This window comes from Gadus chalcogrammus, chromosome 13, assembly GCF_026213295.1.
Source record: "Gadus chalcogrammus isolate NIFS_2021 chromosome 13, NIFS_Gcha_1.0, whole genome shotgun sequence".
Classification (NCBI taxonomy): Eukaryota; Metazoa; Chordata; class Actinopteri; order Gadiformes; family Gadidae; genus Gadus; species Gadus chalcogrammus.
Genome location: NC_079424.1, coordinates 6,840,765 through 6,866,404, shown reverse-complemented (window position 1 = coordinate 6,866,404; position 25,640 = coordinate 6,840,765). Strand labels below are relative to the sequence as shown.

The 25,640-nt window shown below is 46.3% G+C and overlaps 1 protein-coding gene across 1 annotated transcript in view; it reads left to right on the top strand.

The window, feature by feature from the left end:
- Nucleotides 1-25,640, top strand: part of cacna1da (calcium channel, voltage-dependent, L type, alpha 1D subunit, a) — a 57,848-nt gene that overhangs the window by 14,601 nt on the left and 17,607 nt on the right. The window contains exons 3-31 of the mRNA XM_056605971.1: nucleotides 696-835; nucleotides 3,748-3,974; nucleotides 4,576-4,728; nucleotides 5,100-5,299; nucleotides 6,320-6,423; nucleotides 8,577-8,746; nucleotides 10,357-10,434; nucleotides 12,427-12,514; nucleotides 12,877-12,903; nucleotides 13,468-13,628; nucleotides 14,111-14,336; nucleotides 14,626-14,833; nucleotides 15,326-15,446; nucleotides 15,546-15,627; nucleotides 16,124-16,154; nucleotides 16,244-16,398; nucleotides 16,745-16,874; nucleotides 17,397-17,456; nucleotides 17,541-17,600; nucleotides 19,260-19,366; nucleotides 19,787-19,874; nucleotides 19,993-20,100; nucleotides 20,219-20,271; nucleotides 20,667-20,813; nucleotides 21,060-21,261; nucleotides 22,050-22,208; nucleotides 22,498-22,608; nucleotides 23,635-23,718; nucleotides 24,312-24,323. Coding sequence (XP_056461946.1) covers nucleotides 696-835; nucleotides 3,748-3,974; nucleotides 4,576-4,728; nucleotides 5,100-5,299; nucleotides 6,320-6,423; nucleotides 8,577-8,746; nucleotides 10,357-10,434; nucleotides 12,427-12,514; nucleotides 12,877-12,903; nucleotides 13,468-13,628; nucleotides 14,111-14,336; nucleotides 14,626-14,833; nucleotides 15,326-15,446; nucleotides 15,546-15,627; nucleotides 16,124-16,154; nucleotides 16,244-16,398; nucleotides 16,745-16,874; nucleotides 17,397-17,456; nucleotides 17,541-17,600; nucleotides 19,260-19,366; nucleotides 19,787-19,874; nucleotides 19,993-20,100; nucleotides 20,219-20,271; nucleotides 20,667-20,813; nucleotides 21,060-21,261; nucleotides 22,050-22,208; nucleotides 22,498-22,608; nucleotides 23,635-23,718; nucleotides 24,312-24,323 — 3,492 coding nt within the window. The remainder of the gene's footprint in view (nucleotides 1-695; nucleotides 836-3,747; nucleotides 3,975-4,575; nucleotides 4,729-5,099; nucleotides 5,300-6,319; nucleotides 6,424-8,576; nucleotides 8,747-10,356; nucleotides 10,435-12,426; nucleotides 12,515-12,876; nucleotides 12,904-13,467; nucleotides 13,629-14,110; nucleotides 14,337-14,625; nucleotides 14,834-15,325; nucleotides 15,447-15,545; nucleotides 15,628-16,123; nucleotides 16,155-16,243; nucleotides 16,399-16,744; nucleotides 16,875-17,396; nucleotides 17,457-17,540; nucleotides 17,601-19,259; nucleotides 19,367-19,786; nucleotides 19,875-19,992; nucleotides 20,101-20,218; nucleotides 20,272-20,666; nucleotides 20,814-21,059; nucleotides 21,262-22,049; nucleotides 22,209-22,497; nucleotides 22,609-23,634; nucleotides 23,719-24,311; nucleotides 24,324-25,640) is intronic.

Sequence of the window (25,640 nt, the reverse complement as noted above, 5' to 3'; positions counted from 1 at the left end):
CAGTCATTGTGTTAGAACTGTCACCAGCCAGGCAAAGATGTTACTCACACAAACCAACACACTGCTGATCTTATAGGACTGGCCTCTACACATATACAAGGCCTACCCTTCTGTCCTGTCCTTCAATGTTGTCAGTATCATATCTTCTGGGTGAGTGATTGACAGGATTGAGCCGTGCTGTGACAGGCTTTGATACGTGTAGAAAACGCTTCATGTGACATTGATGAACTGGATTAACAGGAAGTCCCTGCTTTTGCTGGGCTAGGCTCGCTGGACTGGCTAATCCAAAAACATCCTCTCTGTGGTGTGTGTGTGTGTGTGTGTGTGTGTGTGTGTGTGTGTGTGTGTGTGTGTGTGTGTGTGTGTGTGTGTGTGTGTGTGTGTGTGTGTGTGTGTGTGTGTGTGTGTGTGTGTGTGTGTGTGTGTGTGTGTGTGTGTATGTGTGTGTGTGTGTGTGTATTTTGTGTGTGTGTGAGCATCTGTGTGTGTTTGTGCCTACCCTAATGCCGCTTATTACATCCATCACTGTGAGGTATTTACATAATAATTAGGGCCTCTTTATCTCTGAAAAATCTTTGAATTCAACCTTAAATAGCCATTTTCTTCTTTGTCTCTACAACCCCCTCCCTGCCGAGTTATTTTTTTTATCAAAATCATTAACAAAAATAACTCCCTTGTTTTTCTCCTCTCAACAGGAAACAGTGGAATATGCCTTCCTCATCATTTTCACAATTGAGACCTTCCTGAAGATTATTGCTTATGGATTGGTGGCACACCAGAATGCATACGTGAGAAACGGCTGGAACATGCTGGATTTCGTCATTGTTGTGATCGGGTAAGTCTAGCAACAGACTCATTGGGTTCACGCCGTCCACACGAAACACACTTCGGTCCTTGACGCGTCTTGATGGGGCGCTATTGAAACCCCTTCATTGTGTGGTGTGTTGCTGCCACTGTGAACGAGGTCATGGTGAGAGAGAGAGCGACAGAGTAAGAGAAAGGGAGAGAGACCGAGAGAGGTAGAGAGAGAGAGAGAGAGAGAGAGAGAGAGAGAGAGAGAGAGAGAGAGAGAGAGAGAGAGAGAGAGAGAGAGAGAGAGAGAGAGAGAGAGAGAGAGAGAGAGAGAGAGGAAGAGAGAGAGAGGTTCAGCGTCAAAGTTAAAGTTTCTTAAGCGTCGTCTCTTGCAGCAAATTGCTAACAGAGACCCTCATACACCCACAGTATCTGACCCAGAAAAGACAGAGAGAATAAATCAGAGCATCACCACCGCTGGAGTGAGTCATCACCATCTCACCATACTACCATGTCTTCGCCCTCTCTTCGTTTTCCTTCTCCTCTCTCTATGTTGTTTTCTTCCTTCCCCTCTCTCCTTTTGCATTCTTCCTCCCAGTCCTGCTTGGCTCTATGTGCTTCCCAATCCACCCTTGTTACGTCTCTACCATTTTGATCTCCCAAAATGTGTACACTGGCTTGCTATGCTTAACATTGCCTCACACCTCGCACTCCCCCTCTCTCCTTTACCTCCCGCATACTCTCCTCTGGTTATCTTCATCCTTATCTCACCCTGTATACCCTTCTATGCCTCTCCCTCCCTCCCTCGCGCTCTCTCTCTCTCTCTCTCTCTCGCTGCATCACTCTATCTCTCTCTCCCCCTTTTCCCGATCACTCTCTTCCATTAGACATACAGTCCAGTGGGTAGCTGGGTCAGATCTGTCTGTGTGCAACATGCAGGCTTGATATGTCACGCAGTCAAACGCAGCGTCTGACACTCCGGCGTCTGACAAGTAAAAAAAAACACAGCTGAACCACACAGGAACACTGCTCGGCATGGCCTGTTAAGACACTGCTTTCTTGCTGCATTCAAGACAACTCTGTAAAAAAAACGAGCTCTGATGTAGAATTGAAAGGTTTTCCAGGTTGGAAACTGGGGTATCATTTCAGAGCTCTGACTTTTCCGAGTTGACGCCAGTCAACATCAATCATGGCCACCTTCATAGTTAATGGGAATGAAATTATTATTATGTTTTTTGTTGGCGTGATGTGTCATTGTGCAATATATGTTTGTGTTTGTTTGTATTTTGCTATCATTATGGCCATATTTTAGAATTGTTTATATTATTAACTGACTAAATTAGCTGGCCAGTGCTCGTCTCTTCTCTTCTTCATATGTTTTCCAAAATAACCATTAATTGCTGCTACATATATGTTTGGTATTCAGCAATGAACCACAATATGCAGAGCTTCCTTCGGCCATCCATGTTTTTTTCTCGCCGAGTAAACTAACTGTGTGAACGCAATGATGTAGGAAGTAGGGATCTCGGAGTTGAAACCTCCAAATTCCGAGTTGTTTTGGAGGCGGTATCAATCCCTCAATAGCCATCTAAATAGAATAGTTCCAGTTTTTAACCCATATTTTGTGCAATTTTTCTCTGGGCTTTCAACCACTGCTTTGTTATGCGGTTATGTCTGTGCCCACTTATTTATCATCAAACTCAAAAACCCTTCATGACTTCAAGCTAGAAATATATTTTTTAGTTGATCAAATCCCCACATGCAGTGTGCCTTATAGACAGAAGAAGATAGAAGTAAAAGCCAAATAACAAGCACGTGCTAATGAAATGTTTAGACGCCTATGGGTGTAAATGGGACATTTACATATTGAAAAGCCAATTGTTATATATTTCCCCTGTGATTTTCAAGCTATAGGGCCCGATATTAGTTTTGTTGTCCTAATACCTGCAGCAACCGAATCTGCTGAGTGTGTTGTCGTAGTAACTCCCTCCCTGACACTTATGATGCGTAAACGAAAAAAAAAAAAAAAACATAATTTCCCACAAGCCAGCATTTTTTTACTGCTAGGGCACTATTCAGTACACCAGCACTTTCTCAAAGCTATAGGGTCTCACATTATGTCAATATCGCCATGGCTGAAATGCAACACCAAGAGCTTTTAAATGAATGGACTTAAACGCTTCAATACCATACACTCTAGACGGATAGTCAGATAAAGTAGGGTATTTTACTTATTCATCCATTCCAATTGGGAACATTATCATGGTACTATAAAGGGACACATTAGCAGCTAAAAGGTTTGCTTAATAAAACGCTAGAGACTTGGTATGGGATGAGGCATGAGTGAGGGGACTTTGCCTCTTGGCCTAAGGTATCCCCTGTGGTCCTTATTGGCAGCTCTGTCCACGGCTCTGATGTAATGAGCCGTAATGATTTATCCTGTTGGCTAGGTGAAGAATGTCTAACTGAGTTTGATGAAGTGTCCTCTCTTGAAGCAGGGGGTACGCTTTCACTGGGGGATCGTGGCAAGCCAATACAGCAGTGCTGCTAGTGGGCACTTTATACATCCAGTAGTGATACAGACTTCAGTAGAGAGACAACAATCCATACAACCATCATGGGGGGCCCTTCACAAGACCGCAGGGCCTAACGAGAGCATTCATCAAACACCTTGTCTCAGGACGGGAAGTGCTCAGTTATGGTCCCACGTCGACGCACCGCACAGGGGCTTTACGGACCCTCCTCGCGTCCAACGCAAGGGCCTGACGTGCGCCTCCCAAAAATCGTAACCTTGCGTTGAGCCGACGCAGCAGCAAGGTTCAGGACTGCGTCGAGGCGTCTCCGTGGCCCTTTGCGGTCCGTCGACGCGGAACCATCACTGAGCCTCAAGTGCAGCCCCGAGCCCAGAGGTGAAGCGCGCTGACGTTCTCCGTGGCCCCTCGTCTCTCTCTGCAGGCTGTTCAGTGTCGTCTTGGAGGTCTTGACCAAAGATGAGAAGGCGGAGGAAGCCGCTGCCGTGGCCGCCGCCGCCGCCGCTGCCGCCGCCGCCGCCGCCTCGGCCGCATCCAACACCCACCCGTCCATGCACGGCCACGGGGGCAAGCCCGGGGGCGGCTTCGATGTCAAGGCCCTGCGCGCCTTCCGCGTGCTGAGGCCCCTGCGCCTGGTCTCAGGAGTACCCAGTGAGTGTTCTGACCTCTGACCTCTGAGCACAGCGGGGGGGGAACACAAACCCCCCGAGGCACCCATGTCCTGTCAACACTTCCATGCCCCCCTCCCCCCCTTAGTTAATTAGCGTTTCATGTCGAGTCCCCTCAAGCCTCGTGCAGTCACTTCACGACAAGTCAGTGTTGTGTTCCGGATGTTTTTCTTTACCCCGGTTTGTATATATACGATAATCGTTTCATACTCCTTTTCTTAGTGTATATGCAGCTTTCTGATTTATGGTTGTTTTGCAGTGGTTTTGTTTTAAATCCATATGACAGTCCCAGAGGAAAACCTAGATCAGAGAGATAGGAGCTACGCAAAACAAACAGCCCCAGAAACTCATGACACTGTGTATAAACACAGTAAAACAGCAGTTAATGCACATGAGAGTTAATTGACTTCATTTCAGACCACCAGAGGCCAATTCTAGCCTATTATGTTTTTAACAAAACCAAGTATGTAAGCCACTTAATTATGCAAACCCTTTTTTTTTTATACAAATCAGCCTGACAAATACAAAGTAACTCTGCACTTTCAAAGTGCCTCCCTCCACTGACGTGTTTGGCCGTTCCTCAGGTTTACAGGTGGTGCTGAACTCCATCATCAAAGCCATGGTCCCCCTCCTGCACATCGCTCTCCTGGTGTTGTTCGTTATCATCATCTATGCTATTATCGGCCTGGAGCTTTTCATCGGAAAGATGCACGCTACCTGCTATATCCCAGGCACAGGTACGACTCTTGTTTGTATTTGTGTATTGATAATTGTTTTACTACAACGGACACATATCCGTTAGTTATGCTATAAAATGTACAGTATATTGATTCATTTTAGCCAAGGACAATTTTCTGGAGAAAGAGGAAACCATTCTGCTTTTTTCAACCTGATTCAAAAAGTCAGTACAAGAAAATCCCCCAAAAATATGTATCCTCCCTTTTTACAACATCAAAACCCGCTTAAATAAGCACTGCTCATTACAATCACACATAAAACTACGCGAGGCACAACTCCATCCTCACGGAGCACGGCGTGCGTTTTTCCCTGAAGTAGTCTCAGCCCTTGACGCTGTCCCTTCCCCCCCCCCCCCCCCTCCCCGGTGAAGTGGACATCATAGCGGAGGACAACCCGGCTCCATGTGCCATCTCAGGCCACGGCCGCACCTGCTCCATGAACGGCACCGTGTGCAGGGAGGGCTGGCACGGCCCCAACGACGGCATCACCAACTTCGACAACTTCATGTTCGCCATGTTGACGGTGTTCCAGTGCATCACCATGGAGGGCTGGACAGATGTGCTGTACTGGGTGAGTTGGGGGAGAGGGGGGATGGGGGGGGTGGGGGGGGTGCTGGAGAGATGTGTTATACTGGGTGGGTGGGGAGGGCTGCACGGATGTACTGTAGTGGGTGAGTGGGAGAGCTGCACGGATGTACTGTGCTGGGCTGGTTCATCCAGGGATCTCTCTCTGTATGAAAGAGCCTGTTAGATTACCTCCCCAGATGCATTGGATTTAAAGGTGCTGTAGGTACGATTTGAGAGTTGGAAAAGAGAGAGAGAGAGAGAGAGAGAGAGAGAGAGAGAGAGAGAGAGAGAGAGAGAGAGAGAGAGAGAGAGACAGAGAGAGAGAGAGAGAGAGAGGGAGAGAGAGAGAGAGCAGACAAGGATGGAGAGTATCATTTTGAAACAAGCCAAGAAGCGTCCCCCCTCCCTCTCTGCTCCCTCTCTACCTACGTTTCCCCCGCAATTGGGATGCGTTGCATTGAACGCACCTGTTATTGAAAGGAAAGAACGTTTCCCCAAACCAATCACACAAAAGATGCCCTGATTTGTCAGAAACTAGCCAGGGGCAGTCCACAATCGTTATTTGCTTGTATGGAGGCTGACGCAGTCAACTCTAAACAGATATACTGTATAGTAAATGCTGATGGATGCCTTTATCTGTTAAACCCTACAGACAGCATCTTATCCAGACATACCATGAGAATGTCCCTCACCCTACTCTTTGTGTACTCCGTGTGGATCCTTATTCCATTCCTCTAGATTCCGCAATCTGAAATGGCCGCATGATTCGTTGTGTTTCTAAAACTAAAGACTGCAGCACTTTTAACACACGCTTTTCTCACCGGGCCACTCTAGTGTCTACGAAGACCTCGTAGCCACTAGATTGTCCCTGCTTTAATTTAAATTCCCTGCTTCCTCCAAAGTCCTCGTAACCTTCAGGATCCCTCTCACTTTGCCTTACTTTCTCTTTTCTCTCTTCTCTTCTCTTGCTCTGCTCCTCCTCTTCCGCCATCGCCGGCCTTCCTGCCACCCCTCCCGCCCACAGATGAACGATGCGATGGGCTTGGAGCTTCCATGGGTGTACTTTGTCAGTCTCGTGATCTTCGGCTCTTTTTTCGTTCTTAACCTGGTTCTGGGTGTGTTGAGCGGGTAAGCAGCTGGTTCTCTATGGCGACAGAGGATCCCCCCTCCGTCGTGGGGTGGTGGTGTTGGTGGTGGTGTTGGTGGTGGTGGTGATGGGCGGGGGGTTCTCTGTCTATATGTGTATATCGTCCGTCATTAACCCGTCGTTGCTCTGGGCTCTTACAGGTCAATGACGCCATGGGATTTGGAACTCCTGCGGTTTATTTTGTTACCATGATCATACTGGGATCGTTTTTCGTACTTAACCTGGTTCTGGGTGTGTTGAGTGGGTAAGAGGCCTGTCTGTGTGCAGTGGAGGTTCCCATTGGTTTGCAGTGAGTGTGCCGTGTGTGTGTGTGTGTGTCACGGACGCGCTGTGTAGGGGATGCGGGGGAAAAGAATCCCTGAAGGTCTACGTCGGTTCAGCCCTCTCCTCCTCGTATCTCTTACACACACCGTCGCCGTGGCTGTAGAATTTTAATAGACCCATAAAAAGAGAAAGTGATTAAAGCAATGATGATGATGAGGCGTAGGAGCGCTTTCACGCAATGTTTGCGAATTGCGCTCGACGTGACCTTTACTAGGCCTGCCCCTACCCTCCCCGAACCCCTCCTTCACCCCAAATTGAGCTGATAACCCCAGCCACATCTCCCTCCGCGCCCGCCACCCCAGCCTCCTAAAACAGAACATTAATCATATTTTTCCCTCTCCCTTCACTGCCTCCTAAGCTGCTTCTCAAGCCACAGTGTGCTGGCTGCGCAGCTCTGCAGAGTGGGGGGTGGGGTATTACAGTGACATTAACTCTGAGTGGTTGACCACACTGAGCATAGGCAGGGTTTAAAAAGGGGGAGAAGGAAATGGAGTCCACAAGGTTAACGAAATCATTAGCTCGGACACGGTTATAGTTCCTGTGCGTGTGAGATTGGCATAATGAACGGAGAAGAATCAGATCAACGCAAACGTTAACGTGCCGTCCGTCTTTTTGATTCATGAGCTCGGATTACATTTTTATACGTTCTTATTTATATTGATTATTGAAATGTTTTACTTTGGATGTATTTAATGTTGGAATGCCGATAACGCAGATATTTCTAATTCAACTATTTTTTTATTGCAATGATAAGCAGTGGCTAGGTTTATAGATAATTTTGTAAATGTGTTCAGTTTGTTACAAATATTTTCAGATAATATCGCCTGCTTGGCTATAGCATACAAGAGGTTATGATTATCATGTTCAGAATATGATAATGTTTGGTCATTTCAGCAGTGAACTTCTCCCTCCAGTGGTCAGGGTTAAGAAAAACACACATGAGTGATGAGTCTTTCGATATTTGTCAATATAGTGGATACGATGGATATTTCTCGAAAGGATAATGTGTAACATGTACTCTGTACTAGTTTGTTGAAATGTAGAAAGAAAACATTGAAGAGATGCAAGAAATCCTTGCATCTAGTACTAGTATCTAGTAAGTACTATACTATGAATAATATAATACAATAAGAGTAAACCTAACCCCGACCAAGGTTTATCTGTATCAGGGTTATTATATCTATATCCAAACATTTTCAGATTTGACTCCCGAGTTAACCTATTTTGCTCTCAGAGAAGCTATATTAAGAAACCGATTATAAAAGGGTAAACATGTAAACTGCTACAGGCACAACACTAGACAATCTACACATTGCCCTTTCCAAGTCAAAATCACATTTTAAGCTTTAACAACTGTATCTTTTCTGTGGGGATCTTTTAATGATGCATGTAAAATGTATTTGTGGTTTGCAGTGACAAGCATTTCTGAAATATTTGATATACAGTTAACTAACATGATTGGCGAACATATGTCTATAACTATACATGTATGAACGTGTGTGTGTGTGTGTGTGTGTGTGTGTGTGTGTGTGTGTGTGTGTGTGTGTGTGTGTGTGTGTGTTCGTGCCTGCGTGTGTGTGTGTGTATATTTGTGCGTTTTGTTTGTGTGTGCTTCTATGTTTGCGTATGCTTGTTCATCTGTATCTGCATATCCTTGAGTATGTTTGCCCGTGTGAATGTTGTGCGTGTGTGCAAGTTTTTGTATGATTGTGTGTGTGTGTGTGTGTGTGTGTGTGTGTGTGTGTGTGTGTGTGTGGGTGTGTTTGCGTGTCGGTGTGCCTGCGTGGTGTGTGTCTCTGTGTCAACACAGAGAGTTCTCTAAGGAGAGGGAGAAGGCCAAAGCGCGCGGAGACTTCCAGAAGCTGCGGGAGAAGCAGCAGTTGGAGGAGGACCTGAAGGGGTACCTAGATTGGATCACCCAGGCCGAGGACATCGACCCCGAGAACGAGGACGAGGGCGACGAGGGGAGCAAGCGTAACCGTAAGCAACCGTACCAACGAGTAACCACGACGATAAAACCCTGTTGTTTTGTTACGTGGTGCCCCGTAGTTTATCTGTCAGACAATGCATTACATTTTTTCCAAACGCGACTTTTTTCCAAACGCAAATACAAACAAATGCACTTCATTTAAAGAGCAGAGAACACGTCTGCTCTTGTGAGAACGTTGTATTGTCAAATGTGAAGCATCGCTTGGAGTGGTGTGATACTTTTCTCACATTTTATTTTTGTCCAGCCTATTTTATCGTTGTACAATAGGATGCCCTGAATAGGTAGTCGCTGGTGATGCCTCATAAGAATCTCTGTAGGGTTCTGTGCCTCTGACAATGAAAGACCTCCACCTGAACTTGAACTTCTACTGAGGAGGATCCCAACCATCGACGGACTAGCAACACCACAGCTCTGACACAGTTAGTGGGGCTGTCGTCAGCCATGTACCAATGGATGGAGGAGAAAGGGGGATAAATCATTACTTGGGCGAAAAGGAAGACTTCTAATCCAAATCCTCTTTATATAAGCAGTATGCTGAGACCCCAGCACCTAGGCGCAGAGCTGAGGATCGCCTTGCTGCTCTCCCTCCCTCTCCCTCTCTCTCTCTCACTATCACTCTCACTACTTCTCTCTCTCTCTCTCTCTCTCTCTCTCTCTCTCTCTCTCTCTCTCTCTCTCTCTCTCTCTCTCCCCTTCTCTCTCTCCCACTTTCGCTCTAGCTCTCTCGCTCCCTCTCTCTCTCTCTGGCTCCCTGACTCGTCCGGTGACAGCTCAGAGTTCTCTGCACTCAACCCTCCTATAAAAAGGAAGGAGCTTTAGGAGGGGCCGACCCTGCCTCTGCTCCAACTGAAGGCCAACCTCCCCTTCTTGTCCTCTTCCTTCCAACAATCACACTTCATCTCTTTCATTATAGTGGCACACTTACTTTTAACTAGGCCCCAATTACACACAGCCAGCCAGGCTTAGACATGTAACTTTAGGCACAGAGGGGCTTTTTAGTCGCGGGCCGATGTATCTCTCTTCCACGGTAAGTGATGTGTCTCAAGTCGTTTCAGTTTCTGTTAAATGGATCCGCTGGATGTTTCTGGCCGCGGCGTTCATTCCCGGCCGTCGGTCTCTCATCGGCGCGACGTGAGCCCGTGCTAACATGTGCTAACAGGTGTCAAGCCGTCTTCCTTTGAACACGGAGCATGTTAGCACAGTGTCTGGTCGGCCACCGTGGGGAGACCCCACTGTGACAAACAGCGGTGCACCTGCCCCACTGTATCCCCTCCCCCCTCCCCAAACCCCTCCAACCCCCCCATCCCCCACCCACCTCCTCCTCAGTGTCTACAGTCCATGTGGCCCCCGGTGGTCCAACCATTTGCCTTTGTTGTTGTTGTTGTTGTTGTTGTTGCTGTTGTTGTTGTTGCTGTTGTTGTTGTTGTTGTTGTATTTATTTTGGATGCTGCTGTCCTGGGTGTTGTTGTGGTGTCTTCTGTGTGTTCTGAGCCCATGTTGACCGCAGCCCCACTCTCGCCCCTCCATGTCTCCACGTTCCTCTGCTGTGCTCTGCCCTTCTGTCTGTGAATGCATGGGCTTGCATGCATTGCACATGAAGGAGTGACTCTGGCTGACCTCACAGAGAAGAAGAAAGGAAGGGCCTTTGGGTGGTTCAGCCAGTCCTCCGAGACACATGGTAAAGTCCCTGTGCTCCCGGTCCCCAGTACGTGTCTCTCTCTCTCTCTCACTCTCCGTTTGTCACTGTGTCTGTTATGTGTGTTACTCTCTCTCTTTCTCTCTCTCTCTCTCTCTCTCCCTCTCTCGCGCTCTCTCTCTTACTCTATCTCTCTCTCTCTCTCTCTCTCGCTCGCTCGCTCGCTCGCTCGCTCGCTCTCTCTCTCTCTCTCTCTCTCTCTCTCTCTCTCTCTCTCTCTCTCTCTCTCTCTCTCTCTCTCTCTCTCTCTCTCTCTCTCTCTCTCTCTCTGTCTCTCTCTCCCTCTCTCTCTCTTACTCTATCACTCTCGCGCGCTCTCTCTCCCTTACTCTACTACTCTCTATTTCTCTCCCTCTCTTTCTCTCTCTGTCTCTGTCTCTCTCACTCCTTCACTCTCTCTCTCTATATATCTCTCTCACTCTCTCACTCACTATTTCTCACACAATCACATCTCTTTCTCTTGCTCTGTCTTGTTTTGTTGTTGTTCTGTATCTGTGTGTGTGTGTGTGTGTGTGATTGTGTTAAATTATAGAGCATGTGATATACATAGAAATGTGTCGATTAATTTTCTATTATAATAATGAAATTGAGAGAGGCTACTGTTTCAACCGATGCCTGATCTATGGCTCTAGCTAGCAGTCACCATCTGCTGCCTGGTGTATATCGTTACACAGACAACCAGCGCTGGAACGAGGCTCACTCGATCCTCTGCTGTTTAATTCATGAACCTGTTTATTAACCTACGAGGCCTCTTCAAATCTAACAAGGTGCGCTGCTCGCTGCATCACAGACGTATTTATGGCAAGAGGAGTGTAGTACGTAACCGCAGTATTTATAGCTATATTAACACCTGCTGGTTACTGGTATTATTTATGACATGATGCTTTTGGATAAAGAGAGAGAGAATATGGAGAGAAAGGGAGAGAGAGTATGCGTGTATGTGTGACTATGTGTCCTGTCCACCATACTGCTCGTGCTTTGCAGTTGTGTTCAGCCCTTCTGTTTGATCACATTATTTTGGAGTGTTTTTTATCCTACAACCCACACCGTGTGTGTTCCCGTTCCCACCCTGCCTTTATAAAACCTTCCTCTGTTCCTAAACGAATATGCCCTTGAAGAGGAATACTGACTAGGAATTATAACACACACACACAAATATGACCATATTAGGAGCCAGACTCTGCCTTCCCCTCCACCTGTCCCATTTTTTTAAATCTGGAACATAGCGTGATGCGAATGTAGCAAACAAGGCTCAACCCAGATCCATGCCCCTGCAGTAAGTGCTGTTTTCAGTGGGGAGCCGCGGTGACAGCCTAGCGATAGAGGCTAGCTCTTACCCATAGGCAACGCTAGTAGCAGCTAGCTAGTTTATGGGCTCTCTCTCGTACAGGCACGCGTGACGCTGTGTACGCGGCCACGCTAACTGTCTCGCCATGAGCCATGCTTTTAGAGAATTAGCGGGACAGCTGTGAGGGAGCTCTCGGTCTCTCTCTCTCTCTCTTGGTCTCAGTGTGCTCCCGCTTCGTTCCTCCTAGACATCTGCATCGTTCAGCCTTGATAGAGCAACTGTCTAGTGGTCTGACCCACTGTTGCTGGAACCAGCGACTAGCCTACATAGGACCAACTTCACTATTTATGGGCCTTCAGAAGTTGCTTGTTGCAGTCAGTGACATGTTGCATGCTATTTTTCAAATGAGTGTTGATGTCTGTAATCAAGGTGCTTATGGAGTCTTTCTGGATTGTATGCATTCATCACTGTCCAAACACTGTGTGTGTGTGTGTGTGTTCATGTGTGTGCGTGTATGTGTATGTTTGTGTGTGTTTGCGCGTGTGTGTGTGTTTGTGTGTGGTTGCGTGTGTGTGTGTGTGTTTGTGTGTGGTTGTGTGTGTGTGTGTGTGTGTGTGTGTGTGTGTGTGTGTGTGTGTGTGTGTGTGTGTGTGTGTGTGTGTTTTGGTGTGTTTGTGTCTTCACAGCGAGTGTGCCGGCCAGTGAGACAGAGTCTGTGAACACAGAGAATCCCAACGGAGAGGATGAGAAGGCGCCATGTTGTGGGCCTTTTTGGTGCGGAGAAGGAACCATGCACTGATCAACCTTACACGCACACACACGACACACATGCACACACACACACACTCACAGACACACATGCACACAGAGGTACACACACACAAACACACACACACACACACATTTTCAGGCAGATTCACGACCACACACACACACACATGCACACAATCACTCGCATACTCGCACATAAATACAGACATAAGCATGTGCTATTCTTTTGTCAGGCTATTGACTTTTTATCTTCACGTCTCTAATATTATTGTTTTTAAATAATATTATTCCTCTTACTTTCTTATTTCTTACATATGATTAAGCCTTTTTTTCTAACTCTTCTCATGAACTTTCAATTCTTTCAGTCAAAAAATTTCCAAGTCAAAGTTCAGGTCAGTCTAAACTTTCTGTTTCACTCGTGTTTCTGTGCGTCTGGTTAATGCATTTTGTGTCTGCATCCATACATTTATTTAAAGTTATGGTACAGGCCAATCAATGCATCATTCAACTAAACATGTGCCTGCAGATTTTATAATCTCTCCTATTGGAGCATGAGCCCCTCAGATTATGGGTTTTCAGTATGCCCAGATCGCTTTTCTACCGAACCATACAGAATTTAACTGTGGATAATCAATCAGTGGCACCTATAGAGTCAGCATGCACCACATTGTATTTTTAGAACTCACGGTATGCACTATTTTATGGCTCATTTACACTGTGGCTTGCAAAAATATACAATACTTGCATTACTTGCATAAAATATATTATGCTCTCACCTCGTATCACCTCATACCTTTTTCCATTCCATCGAATCGGGCAGGGCAATAAGAGAAATTCAATAAAAGCAATTCATCTAGTTGTAATGGAGCATCGGTAGGTTGGCTTTTCCTGCACAAGGTGAACTAAAATCTTGTTTGTCTCGATGCGTTCTCCGCCCGATGACGTCACACCTCCAGTCGGCGCTGGCGTCGATGGAACAGGTGCTGTCGAAGGAACTGCCGGTTTGCGGTGAAATCGGTGCCTTTCTATTGGTTGGTCATCATCCTGGTGTTCCTCAACACGCTCACCATCTCATCCGAACACTACAACCAACCCGATTGGTTGACGCAAGTCCAAGGTATTTTATTCTCAAACGAATACGCCGCAATGTGAAGTTGGACCGTTTTAGTTTCAGTCGGCATTGAATTCTAAGATAAATTCTTGCTCATCATTTTACCTCTTGAAGTTCTTGGTGTACACTGACCAGTACCCCACTCATGATCCCGATCGACAACAGGGCTTATACATCAGAATGCATCATGGACGTTTTGTTGGGTGATACGCCACAATATTGATAGAACAAGAGAGTTATAGCACTGTAAAATCAACGTGAATCTACCTTCACCTAGGCTTTAAAAACATTGTTTTGCCGTTTCTCTTGTCAGAAATGCTGTGGCAGTTTCAAACACAACACTTTTCCCTTAACAAAAAAAATAAAAAATCACAAACCATCACTACTTTACATAATAACTAACAATCTGATGCTCCTACGCTCCCAAATGGCGGCGGCCATTGTGACGTGAACAATTTTACCTTCAAATCTTTGCCTCCTCTTTTCAGACGTGGCCAACAAGGTGCTGCTGGCCATGTTCACGTGTGAGATGCTGGTGAAGATGTACAGCCTGGGGCTGCAGTGCTACTTTGTGTCCCTGTTCAACCGCTTCGACTGCTTCGTGGTGTGCGGGGGCATCACGGAGACCATCCTGGTGGAGCTGGAGATCATGCCTCCTCTCGGCATCTCTGTGTTCCGCTGTGTCCGCCTGCTCCGGATCTTCAAGGTCACACGGTACGGGTCCCCACGTTCACTGTGTGTGCGACTGTGCGTGCGTGTGCGTGTGTGTGTGTACGTGCCTGTACCATTATATTCCTGCTTAGGGAACCCATCAATACTGACATGTTCTCTCTCTCTCTCTCGCTCTTTTATTGTGTGTGTCTCTCTCACTCTCTGTCTTCCCTGCCCCTCTCTCTCTCTCTCTCTCTCTCTCTCGTTCTCTCTCTCTCTCTCTCTCTCTCTCTCTCTCTCTCTCTCTCTCGTTCTCTCTCTCTCTCTCTACAACTTGTCTCCCGTTTTCCAGCCATTGGCAATCTCTGAGCAACCTGGTGGCGTCCCTGCTGAACTCTATGAAGTCCATCGCCTCCCTGCTACTGCTGCTCTTCCTCTTCATCATCATCTTCTCCCTGCTGGGCATGCAGGTGTTTGGGGGCAAGTTCAACTTTGACGAGACCCAGACCAAGAGGAGCACCTTCGACAACTTTCCCCAGGCCCTGCTCACCGTCTTTCAGGTGTGTGGTGGTGAAGGTCTGTGTGTGATTCAGAGGGATGGTCGCTATGTTCTTACTCACACATTGAAACACTCGTAAACCGTGGGAGGAGTTCAAAAGTTCATTCTCAAATCAAATTCTGTCATTATATGCTCCTCTCCACAAACCCTACCCTACGTCAACACAAACCCGACTAAAGGGTTTCCTTCTCCTCATTAATCTTGAGGGAGTTTGTTAATCCAGCTCCCAAAACCAGATGCTCCCCACAGCTCTGACGATTCCACAAGTGTAGGACCAACTACTCCGGCCAAGCGAGAGCACGTTTTTTTGCACGGTGCAAAATACAGACACTCTCAACTAGACAGAACAACAGCAGCAGTCTCCCTTGGAATGATCGCCTCCTGAAGGAGAACGACCCAATTGAAGACGCCAAGCCTCACACACTGATACGGCCAACGCCACTGATACCGTATAATGTAGACGGCGGTGTCCCGGGTTGTCTTACGCCCGCAGATCCTGACCGGAGAGGACTGGAACGCCGTCATGTACGACGGTATCATGGCGTACGGCGGGCCCTCCTCCACAGGGATGATCGTCTCCATCTACTTCATCATCCTCTTCATCTGCGGAAACTGTATCCTTTAAGCGTTTGTGCGCGGTATACCTAAGGAGGGGCCTGTTGTGATCGCAGTGCAGGTACGTTGTCGGCCCTTCACTCGCCTCTGTGCCTCAGACATCCTCCTGAACGTCTTCTTGGCCATTGCTGTGGACAACTTGGCCGACGCTGACTCTCTCAACGCCCCCGCGGACAAGAAGTGGGTATAGGGTTCATCGCTACCTGTTGGTTGGCCCGAGTTATTAAGGGCTATTTAAGTGTGTGTTAAGCACCAACAAAGCATAATACATTTTTTATGATAGTTTGAAATATACTCAACTTTAAATATCCACCAGCCTGCGGTTTTTTGCAGCAGGTTATGAAAGCGCTGTCGGCAAAGAGCAAACCACGGGATTTTTTAGACGCACTAACTTTTTAATCACAAAGAACGCTCAAAGACTTTTATTGTGATCAGACACTGTCCCTCTTCCGCGGAATGGCACATTGATTCAATAAAAGTGCTCTTTCAGCAGAGTTTATTAGGTGACTTTGAGATTGTATAAACGTTTTTATAAACAGCTTCACATAAAGTATGATCATTTCAACGTGTACACCCCCTTTTCCAGGGCGATTCAGTAGTGCAAAGTAGGTGTGTATAAAGAACACCGCCACTCTGAGTATAAAACCTGTGCTCTCTGTTGGCTTTTTCTTCACAGGGACATAAAGGATGACGAGAAAGACGAGAAGGTAAAGTGGATATAAATACCCGGCTGTCGTGTGGCTCCGTCTGGGCTCCGACCCGTGACTTTATTCCTGTGGCTGTGTTGCGGCGGCAGGAGGAGGAGGAGGAGATCGAGGACAACGCCGCAGAGGAGGACGACCCGGAGGTGCCGTCGGGCCCGCGCCCGCCCATCTCGGAGCTGGTGAAGAAGGAGAAGATCACCCCCATCCCGGAGGGCAGCGCCTTCTTCATCTTCAGCAACACCAACCCGTGAGAGGCCTGCATGTTCAAGTGCACACACGCGCACACACGCGTGAACACGCACACACACGCAATCACGCATACACACACGGGCATGCGCACACACACACACACACGTGCGCATTCACACACACGCATGCACATACATATGATGCACACACACGCGTGCAGAAATGCACAAACACACACACTATTTTTATGAATATATAGTCATCCTGCTCTGAACCCATTAATGCATGTATTACTGTGCTTTGTACTTGGACTGTGTGATCACAATACAGTAAAATCCAACTAAATACAGCAACATTAAGAAATAGAGAAACAATAGTTTGTACTGTATTTGTTTTCTTTTTAGGATTCGCGTTGGATGCCATAAGCTGATCAACCACCACATCTTCACCAACCTCATCCTGGTCTTCATCATGCTCAGTTCGGCCTCCCTGGCAGCAGAGGACCCCATCCGCAACTTCTCAGCACGGAACATTGTAAGTCCTAATATGGTAGTAAGACCTTCCTGTTAGCCTCTCGTTAAGAAACGAAGGGGACTTTATTATCAGTTGAAATTCGTAAAGTTGACTTGGAGAATTATAAGATTCATATTAGTTTGCTTGACCATTGCTATATTGATCTAAACACATTTTTTCTTTTACAGTGTATTTCTCCCAAACGCTATCCTACAAGGGTCCTCGGGACCGAGATGCAATTGACATGTTTTCCTAACTGTTATTAGTTAATATATTAAAAACTATATTTTAATATTGTAAAAATGTGTAAATGCTTAGGTTTCTATATTTCTATTTGTATTTGTATTGTTGATGACACAGATGCTAACCACATCCAAGATATGTATTTTCTCCTTCTCTCTCTCTGTCTCTCTCTCTCTCTCTCTCTCTCTCTCTCTCTCTCTCTCTCTCTCTCTCTCTCTCATCTCTCATCTCTGATGAACATGCATAACACGACTTGTTCTTTGTGTGTGTTTCTTTGTTAAACATGTACGTTCTTTACAGATACTTGGTTACTTTGACTATGCTTTCACGGCTATCTTTACTGTTGAGATCGTGTTGAAGGTAAATGTTCTGTGTACCCCCTACCCCTGCTGTGTCCCAACCACCCTCACCCAGTAACACGCCCAACGTCTTATTTACTTCCAGGTCCTAGGCTATGCAGATTATGTCTTCACTAGTATGTTTACATTTGAGATCGTGTTGAAGGTAACCCCTTAAAGTGACCACCACAGCCTTGCTGCATTCTACTCCTATGTGTGTGTCACCTGCCACATAGCTACACCTGGCTTGTTGTTGTTTCCTTTCTCTTGTTTTTTCTCTTCGGTTTTATCTTTTAAATATTCACGGCACCTCTTTTAAAAACAAAACAAATTTAGAGAATATGAAATCTGAGGACGATCGTTGGAATCGTTGGTAGCTGTCTTGCACTCACTAAAATCAAAGCCAAGAGTTGTTCAAATTTGAGAGTTTTTGCAAATGACCCGTGTCAGGGGAAGGAAACATATTCATAAACATACTCACATCGGTTTCATTTCATGTGATCGCCGAGATGATGTGGAGAATGCAGTTCTAATGACGAGATAAAAAAAAAAAGGATGCATCTGTTTTTTTGCACTGAAACTATTCATTATTATTAACGGGCTGTCTAGACAAGCGGCATTGGCTGAAGCTGAGCTCTGAAGTCCTTCCCAGGGGAGACTCAGAAGCCAGCTCCAGTCAAAGCCAGATCCATGCCGCTCATACCGACTGCTGCTCAGAGCACCTATAAAAGAGGGGGCAAAGCCAACCATGTTCCGGCTGAGCATGGCCCAGTCTGCTTTTCCTGAAGGCGTGCATGGAAATGTGGAGTCGAACCCCCAACCCGAGCCTCACACCCAGGCAAACCCAGACAGAGATCTCTCTCTCTCTCTCTCCAGGCCGCCCTGCCTCTACGGCAGGCTGCCTCATTGCTCTTGGTTAGCACGAGTCTGTCTGTCCCAGCGCTCTGCATTTCCATGCACTCTTGAGAAAATGACTCCTTTACTTTTCGCCGTTTGATCGAGAGTTATTTTTGGCTGGTTTATCTTCTCCTGCCTGCTCTGAAGTTGAGATAAGGAGCTGCTCCCCCCTCCCCTTTACATGAACTATTAAAGAACATGACGGAATGTGCTTTAAGACAACGGTCCGCATGCATGTGCTAGCAAGGTCATTCGGTTCTGCGATCCCCGTAGTCCACCGGCCTCTTTCCAGGCTGTAGTGCGTCCCCGTCCTGCGAGGCAACAAAGCGCATGGTTTATTGCCTTGCTTCGTGTCCGATTGTAGAACCAATGACTTGCTACTACATGCATGTACTCAGGGGCTGTGGGGTGGCGACGGAAGCTTTCGCCCTTTCTGAGCTCGCCACCCTGAAACAGAGTGATCCATAAGAGTGTGAAAATATATATTTCTGTGTGCGTGTACAGTCATTGTCTAGTTTGAGAGTTTTGGGATTTGTGTGTGTGTGTGTATTCATTGTGTAATTATTAAGTGTGTGTGTGTGTGTGTGTGTGTGTGTGGGTGTGTGTGTGTGTGTGTGTGTGTGTGTGTGTGTGTGTGTGTGTGTGTGTGTGTGTGTGTGTGTGTGTGTGTGTGTGTGTGTGTGAATGTGAATGTGTGCGTGTGCGTGTGCGTGTGTGTGTGTGTGCGTGTATGTGTATATTCATCGTGTAATTATTGTTTTTGCATGCGTGAGTCTGTTAGTTTGGATGTGTGTATGTGTGTAAAGTTTTTTGTACCTGTTTGTAACATGTTTATATGAGTGAGTTGTGTGTCGCCATTGTTTGTCTGTGTTGTTGTCATTGTGTTATTGTCATGTGTCCCACTGATGGTGGTCCCTCCTCTCCTCAGATGACCACCTACGGAGCCTTCCTTCATAAAGGAGCCTTCTGCAGGAATTACTTTAACCTTCTGGACCTGTTGGTGGTGGGCGTGTCCCTGGTGTCCTTTGGCATTCAGTGAGTGATCTGTCTCTGTCTCTCTGTCTCTCTCTCTCTCTCTCTCTCTCTCTCTCTCTCTCTCTCTCTCTCTCTCTCTCTCTCTACCTCTCTCTCTCTCTGTCTCTCCCGCTGTCTCTGCCTCTCTCTCTCGCTCTCTCTCTCTCTCTCTCTCTCTCTCTCTCTCTCTCCCCTCATGTCTCTCTGTCTCTATTTCTCTCTCTCTCTCTCTCTCTCTCTCTCTCTCTCTCTCTCTCTCTCTCTCTCTCTCTCTCTCTCTCTCTCTCTCTCTCCTCATCTCTCTTCTCTCATCTCTCTCCCCTCATGTCTCTTTCTGTCTCTGTCTCTCTGTCTCTCTCTCCCTCTCTCTCTCTGTCTCTCTCCCCTCATCTCTCTCTCTCTCCTCATCATAGCACTGCTCCCCTCTGTGTGTATATACAGGACCTCTGCCATATCGGTGGTGAAGATTCTCCGGGTGCTGCGAGTGCTTCGGCCCCTGAGGGCCATCAACAGAGCCAAGGGCCTGAAGGTGACGAACACCTCCATCCACCACACCCTGACCTGCCTGAAGTGTACGCCGTCAGGGACGCTGAGGAGCAGAACCCCAGTAGATAACCGTGATGTATTCCTCCCCGTTCCTCATGCAGCATGTGGTCCAGTGTGTGTTCGTGGCCATCCGTACCATCGGTAACATCATGATCGTCACCACGCTGCTGCAGTTCATGTTCGCCTGCATAGGAGTCCAACTCTTCAAGGTCAGCGGCATGTTGTATTCAAATTGCCCGGAGGCCCTGTACAGTAACCCAGCGCTTCTACACGTCTACACTGCCGTTGTTGCCACATTAAAAGTCCCTGAATCCCCCCCGCACACAGGGAAAGTTTTATCGCTGCACGGACGAAGGAAAGTCAAACGCAGAAGAGTGCAAGTAAGTACATTCAAACATCTTCTACAACATACATACACGTTTGTGTGTGTGTGTGTGTGTGTGTGTGTGTGTGTGTGTGTGTGTGTGTGTGTGTGTGTGTGTGTGTGTGTGTGTGTGTGTGTGTGTGTGTGTGTGTGTGTGTGTGTTAGATGGAGAGGGAGGGACACACAGATTGTGTGTGTGTGTGTTTGCTCACACACATACAGTACATGTGTGTGTGTGTCCGTATATGTGTGTGTGTGTGTGTGTGTGTGTGCGTGGACAAGTGCTTTTAGGATTTGTACACGTCTGCATATACGAGTATGAGTCAACACCATCCGGTATGAGCTTGTGTTAACGGTTCAAGTCTCGACCTGTGGTCCTTGAACGTGTGCCGTCCCCCTGTCTCCCTGCAGAGGGACGTACATCCTGTACAAGGACGGAGACGTGAACCAGCCCGCCATCCACAAGAGGCTGTGGCTCAACAGCGAGTTCAACTTCGACAACGTCCTCATGGCCATGATGGCGCTGTTCACCGTGTCCACCTTTGAGGGCTGGCCCGCGTAAGACGCAGCCCCGGTCCTCTGAACGTAGTGTGATTCGATTAGATTAGATGCAATTCTATTAATCCCCGGTAGGGGAAATTAGTTTGAAGCAACAGCCCAGCAGCAGTGGAAATACGCAGGATAAAAATACAATACAATACAATAAAAATACAAAGTACTATGCAATATAGTATAATATAGATATAGTATGATAGTCATATGTTCTAGTGTTCTCTCTCTGACCTCCTGTCTGATTTCTTCCAGGTTGTTGTACAAGGCCATTGACTCAAACAGGGAGAACCTGGGGCCCATTTACAACTACCGCGTGGAGATCTCCATCTTCTTCATCATCTACATCATCATCATCGCCTTCTTCATGATGAATATCTTTGTAGGTTTTGTCATTGTCACGTTTCAGGAGCAGGGAGAGAAAGAGTACAAAAACTGTGAACTCGACAAAAACCAGGTTAGTGACAGCCTGTTTTCAAATGTTTGTGAGTCTGAATTTATGTCCAGAATGATATTATAACCTTCAAGCCTCGATTGATAAACAAGTGTATGAACCGACTTCTAAGGCATACTTTCCGTCAAATTTGTAATGAAATGTTTTATGAAAATATGGTTGTCACTATGGTTGAGATTAAATCATCGTAAATGCCCATTATGATTCTTGTCTCCGTACGAGCACATTCGTATCTCGTTGTATGCAGAGAGGGAGTCTAAAGCGAATACACTCATCTACACTCAAAAGATATGCAAGATATCGAGGATAACTGTGGAAATCCCCTTCAAACTGATTCCAGATACAGGAATCTTTAAAGTCATTATGATCTCTAAACATGAAACAGTAATGTGCTTGGACAGGGTCCTTCCCTGTTTAGTTATCGAGGGTGCTGTCGGTAAGATTGTCGGTTGAGAGAGCAGAACAGAGCCGAAGACTCCCCCCCCCCCCCCCCCCCCCCCGTCTGCACCCTCCCCCCTGCATCTGTCCGCCTTTCCCTTAACCAATCGTGAAAGAGATTCCCTGATAGGTCAGAAATTAAAGATGACAGTGCTGTTAAATTGACATAGTCCCATACAGCGACAGGCGCAATCAACTAGAAACAGATATCGTCACAGAGCATTCACAAACAGCCGACGGACAGCTATGCCATTTATTAAAAAATGACACTCAACCAGTAGCTCTTAATTGATACTTTCTGCACGTGGCTCTGCCTGGCTATCCTAAACACGTGCTCCTGTGTGTCCGCATAGCGCCAGTGTGTGGAGTACGCCCTCAAGGCACGGCCACTGAGGCGCTACATCCCCAAGAACCCGTACCAGTACAAGTTCTGGTACGTGGTCAACTCCACGGGCTTTGAGTACATCATGTTTGTGCTCATCATGCTCAACACGCTGTGCCTCGCTGTACAGGTAAGACACACCCACGAACCCCGGGGGGTTTCCCCGTTACAACAATGTCATGAAGTCAACGTGGATGTTTTTAAGGATCTAAAGTTTCAAAACATAATTCTTTGTTTGGAATATTTAATATATATTCTGGATTTGGATGGAAATGTACAATTTATAATTCAGTTAAAATCATGTGTTATTATGTCTATTTAATTATCACATTATAATTTGTCTTACTAGCAATAATTAAAGAAATATAGATATTTTTAATAATAGCAATGAGTGAGACTACCTCCATTTTGCCTTCCAGCATTATGGGCAGTCAGCGACCTTCAACTATGTGATGGACATCCTCAACATGGTCTTTACTACGGTTTTCACTGTAGAGATGTTCCTCAAACTCATCGCTTTCAAACCCAGGGTACGCCACATCTTCACTTGATCACACTTCACACCCAAGAATGTGCCCAAGGAAACACACACCGTACATGATTACGTGTACATCACTATTTATTTTATACTGAAATAGTACAGTGGGAATACATAGCAAAATATTGTGGTGATGTTTGTAATTGTTTTATTTATTCCGAATATGACATAAGATGACGATAATTTGTCTAATTCAAATATTTAGCAGACCACCCTTTTTTAAGCAAACGTTGTTCAGATGTGTGTATGTATTATCAAATCTCTATGTAAATTCATATATTTGTTTCGAACCATCTCGCTCCCCCTGACTACCGCGTGGCCATCAGTTCTGTGTTGCGAAGAAGGACAGGCTGCTCGTAAGCCCCTTTTGCCTGGTGTGGTGTGGTGTGGTGTGGCGTGGTGTGCTGTACCGATAAGGCTGTTTACCTCTGACAACCGTCAGGTTCAGCCACATATAGCTCCTGAAATATATGCACTCTTTAACTCAACCATAAGATATTGGATAAGATAAGATCGAAGATAAATAACTCTGCATTGGAGCGTGGAGATGCTGGCCCACTGTTGTATACTAACGTTTGCGTCCTTCCCTTCCCCAACCCCCGACTTTGCGTAGGGGTATTTTGGGGATGCCTGGAATGTGTTTGACGCCATGGTTGTCATTGGCAGCATAGTAGATATTGTTCTCAGTGAGATCGATGTAAGTAAAGCCCGCCTACACCACCAGCCTCTCTCCCTCGCTCTCTCTCTCTTTCTGTGCTCTGGACATCTGGTGGTCCCAGCACAGGTTTCCACAGCCACACCAGGTTTCTAACTCAATCTCGCCCCGACCGTTTCCACTTCCCGTCTGATCTAACGTACTAACCTTCTGTCTCTTCACCTCTCTCTCTTTCCTCCCCGACCCTTTCATGAAATCATCGGTTTTCATTTCCCCCTCTCCCTCGACTCTTTCTTTCCTTGTCTCTCTCTCTTTCTTTCGTTCTCTTCCACGACCATCTTGTTCACCTTTCCTGTGTAACAGCACTATTTCACTGATGCTTGGAACACGTTTGATGCCTTAATTGTTGTCGGTAGCGTCGTCGACATTGCTATCACTGAAGTGAATGTAAGTATAACTCCTCCGGCCTTTCTTTGGAACTGAAGCCTTGCATTAGCTGGCCAATGGGCACTTTCTAGAAGTATACACGGCATGCATGTGGTATTATTAGCTCTGCCTACTGTGTGTTCAATCGGGATATTCATTGGTTTTGAGTGACCTACTTTTAACTTGATACATACGCCATGATAAAAGCATGATATTGTTTTCGAAGGATTGTATTGTGAGTGAGAAAGGCCTTCCTTGCTCATGTCAAAGTGCATGGCCCCATTGGTCTTCTATGTAAGGTTTCAGTTCATCTTTCACACTGTAAACAGTCCGGTTCACCTATCCCTCATGCGTGGAACATGAACTAACCGTATTGAATTTCTTCTAGGACTCAAACCGTTTCTGCATGACTGCCTGTCCTTTAAAGGAATCATTATAACATGTCTGCAAAAGAAAATAAGCATTGTGATCATTTAAATGTGTGTTAAAACCGGCGAACCCTACATTTCTCAAGGCAACAAAGTCTACTCTATACGTTTGAAATAATGGCTGTTTGACTTCTCATATGTGAACAGGTTGTCTAATTCTTACTCTTGTGTATTTTGTTTCCATAGAAACTTGTAGAGGCAAGTATGGGAATGAATCAAATGTCTTTTTTTGTGTTCTTTTGTTTTGACAACTTTATCTCCGGGACCCCTCTACAGTGTTAATGGGTTAGGAACTCAAATGGTCATCACATATTAATATGGGTTTAATGAGAATAGAGTTACGATGCACATTGTCCGGTAATTCAATGCAGTTTAAAGGTTTATTAAAAACAAACAGGACTCGGCAGAACTTGAATAGGTCTAGTCGTCCACAGCAATACTCTCATATTCATGCTAGTAAATACTTTACTCAAAGAGTAAAATGACGCAGCGAAAAAATTGTTGTGTGGTGGGTGTGGCCACAGTGTACGCTACTAAACATTTGGACCTGACCTTAGAGTGAAAGGAAAGGATGACAGGATTCCTAAAGCCGATCGCCAGCCCTTCTGAGAGGACTACTTTCTGAGCTGCAGTGCTGTTTTTCTGGAGTTTTCTCATTCGTGTACTTTGTGCATGAGTGGATGTGCACAGGCAATTACAAAGTTAAACATGTTCTGTTGTACATGTGGGTAATATGTGCTATCGCATGGTTGTTTGTGTGTGTGTGTGTGTGTGTGTGTGAGAGAGTGAGGGACACACAGATTTTGTATGTTGGTTTGCTCACATACATACACGTGTGTGTGTGTGTGTGTGTGTGTGTGTGTGTGTGTGTGTGTGTGTGTGTGTGTGTGTGTGTGTGTGTGTGTGTGTGTGTGTGTGTGTGTGATTGTGTGTGTGTGTGTGTGTGTTAGAGAGAGCGGGAGGGACACAGAGTGTATGTGTGTGTGTGTATGTGTGTTTGCTCACATACATACACGTGTGTGTGTGTGTGTGTGTGTGTGTGTGTGTGTGTGTGTGTGTGTGTGTGTGTGTGTGTGTGTGTGTGTGTGTGTTTGTGTGTGTGTGTGTGTGTGTGTGTGTGTGTGTGTGTGGTGTGCGTTAGTGAGAGAGGGGGACTCACAGATCGAGTGTGTGTGTGTGTTTGCGTGTGTATGTGTGTTTGCTCACACACATACGTGTCTGTGTCTGTGTATGTGTGCGTGTGTGCGTGGACATGTGCTTTTATGATTTCTACACGTCTGCATGTACGTGTATGAGTGTGTTCTGTGGCCTCCGTGTCCATATGTGTTGATTGTTTTGTGGTGATAACAAAGGGATTTCACAAGGCCTATCACGGTCGATCTTGTGAGCCGTCCTATAGCCATCCACTCACACGTCTCTTATTTTCTTACGTCGCATGCCACTGTTTGTTAACCGTGCGCGTCCCCAGCAGTCATAAACACGTACAATGTGCTTATACACTTCTCGCTTGTGAGG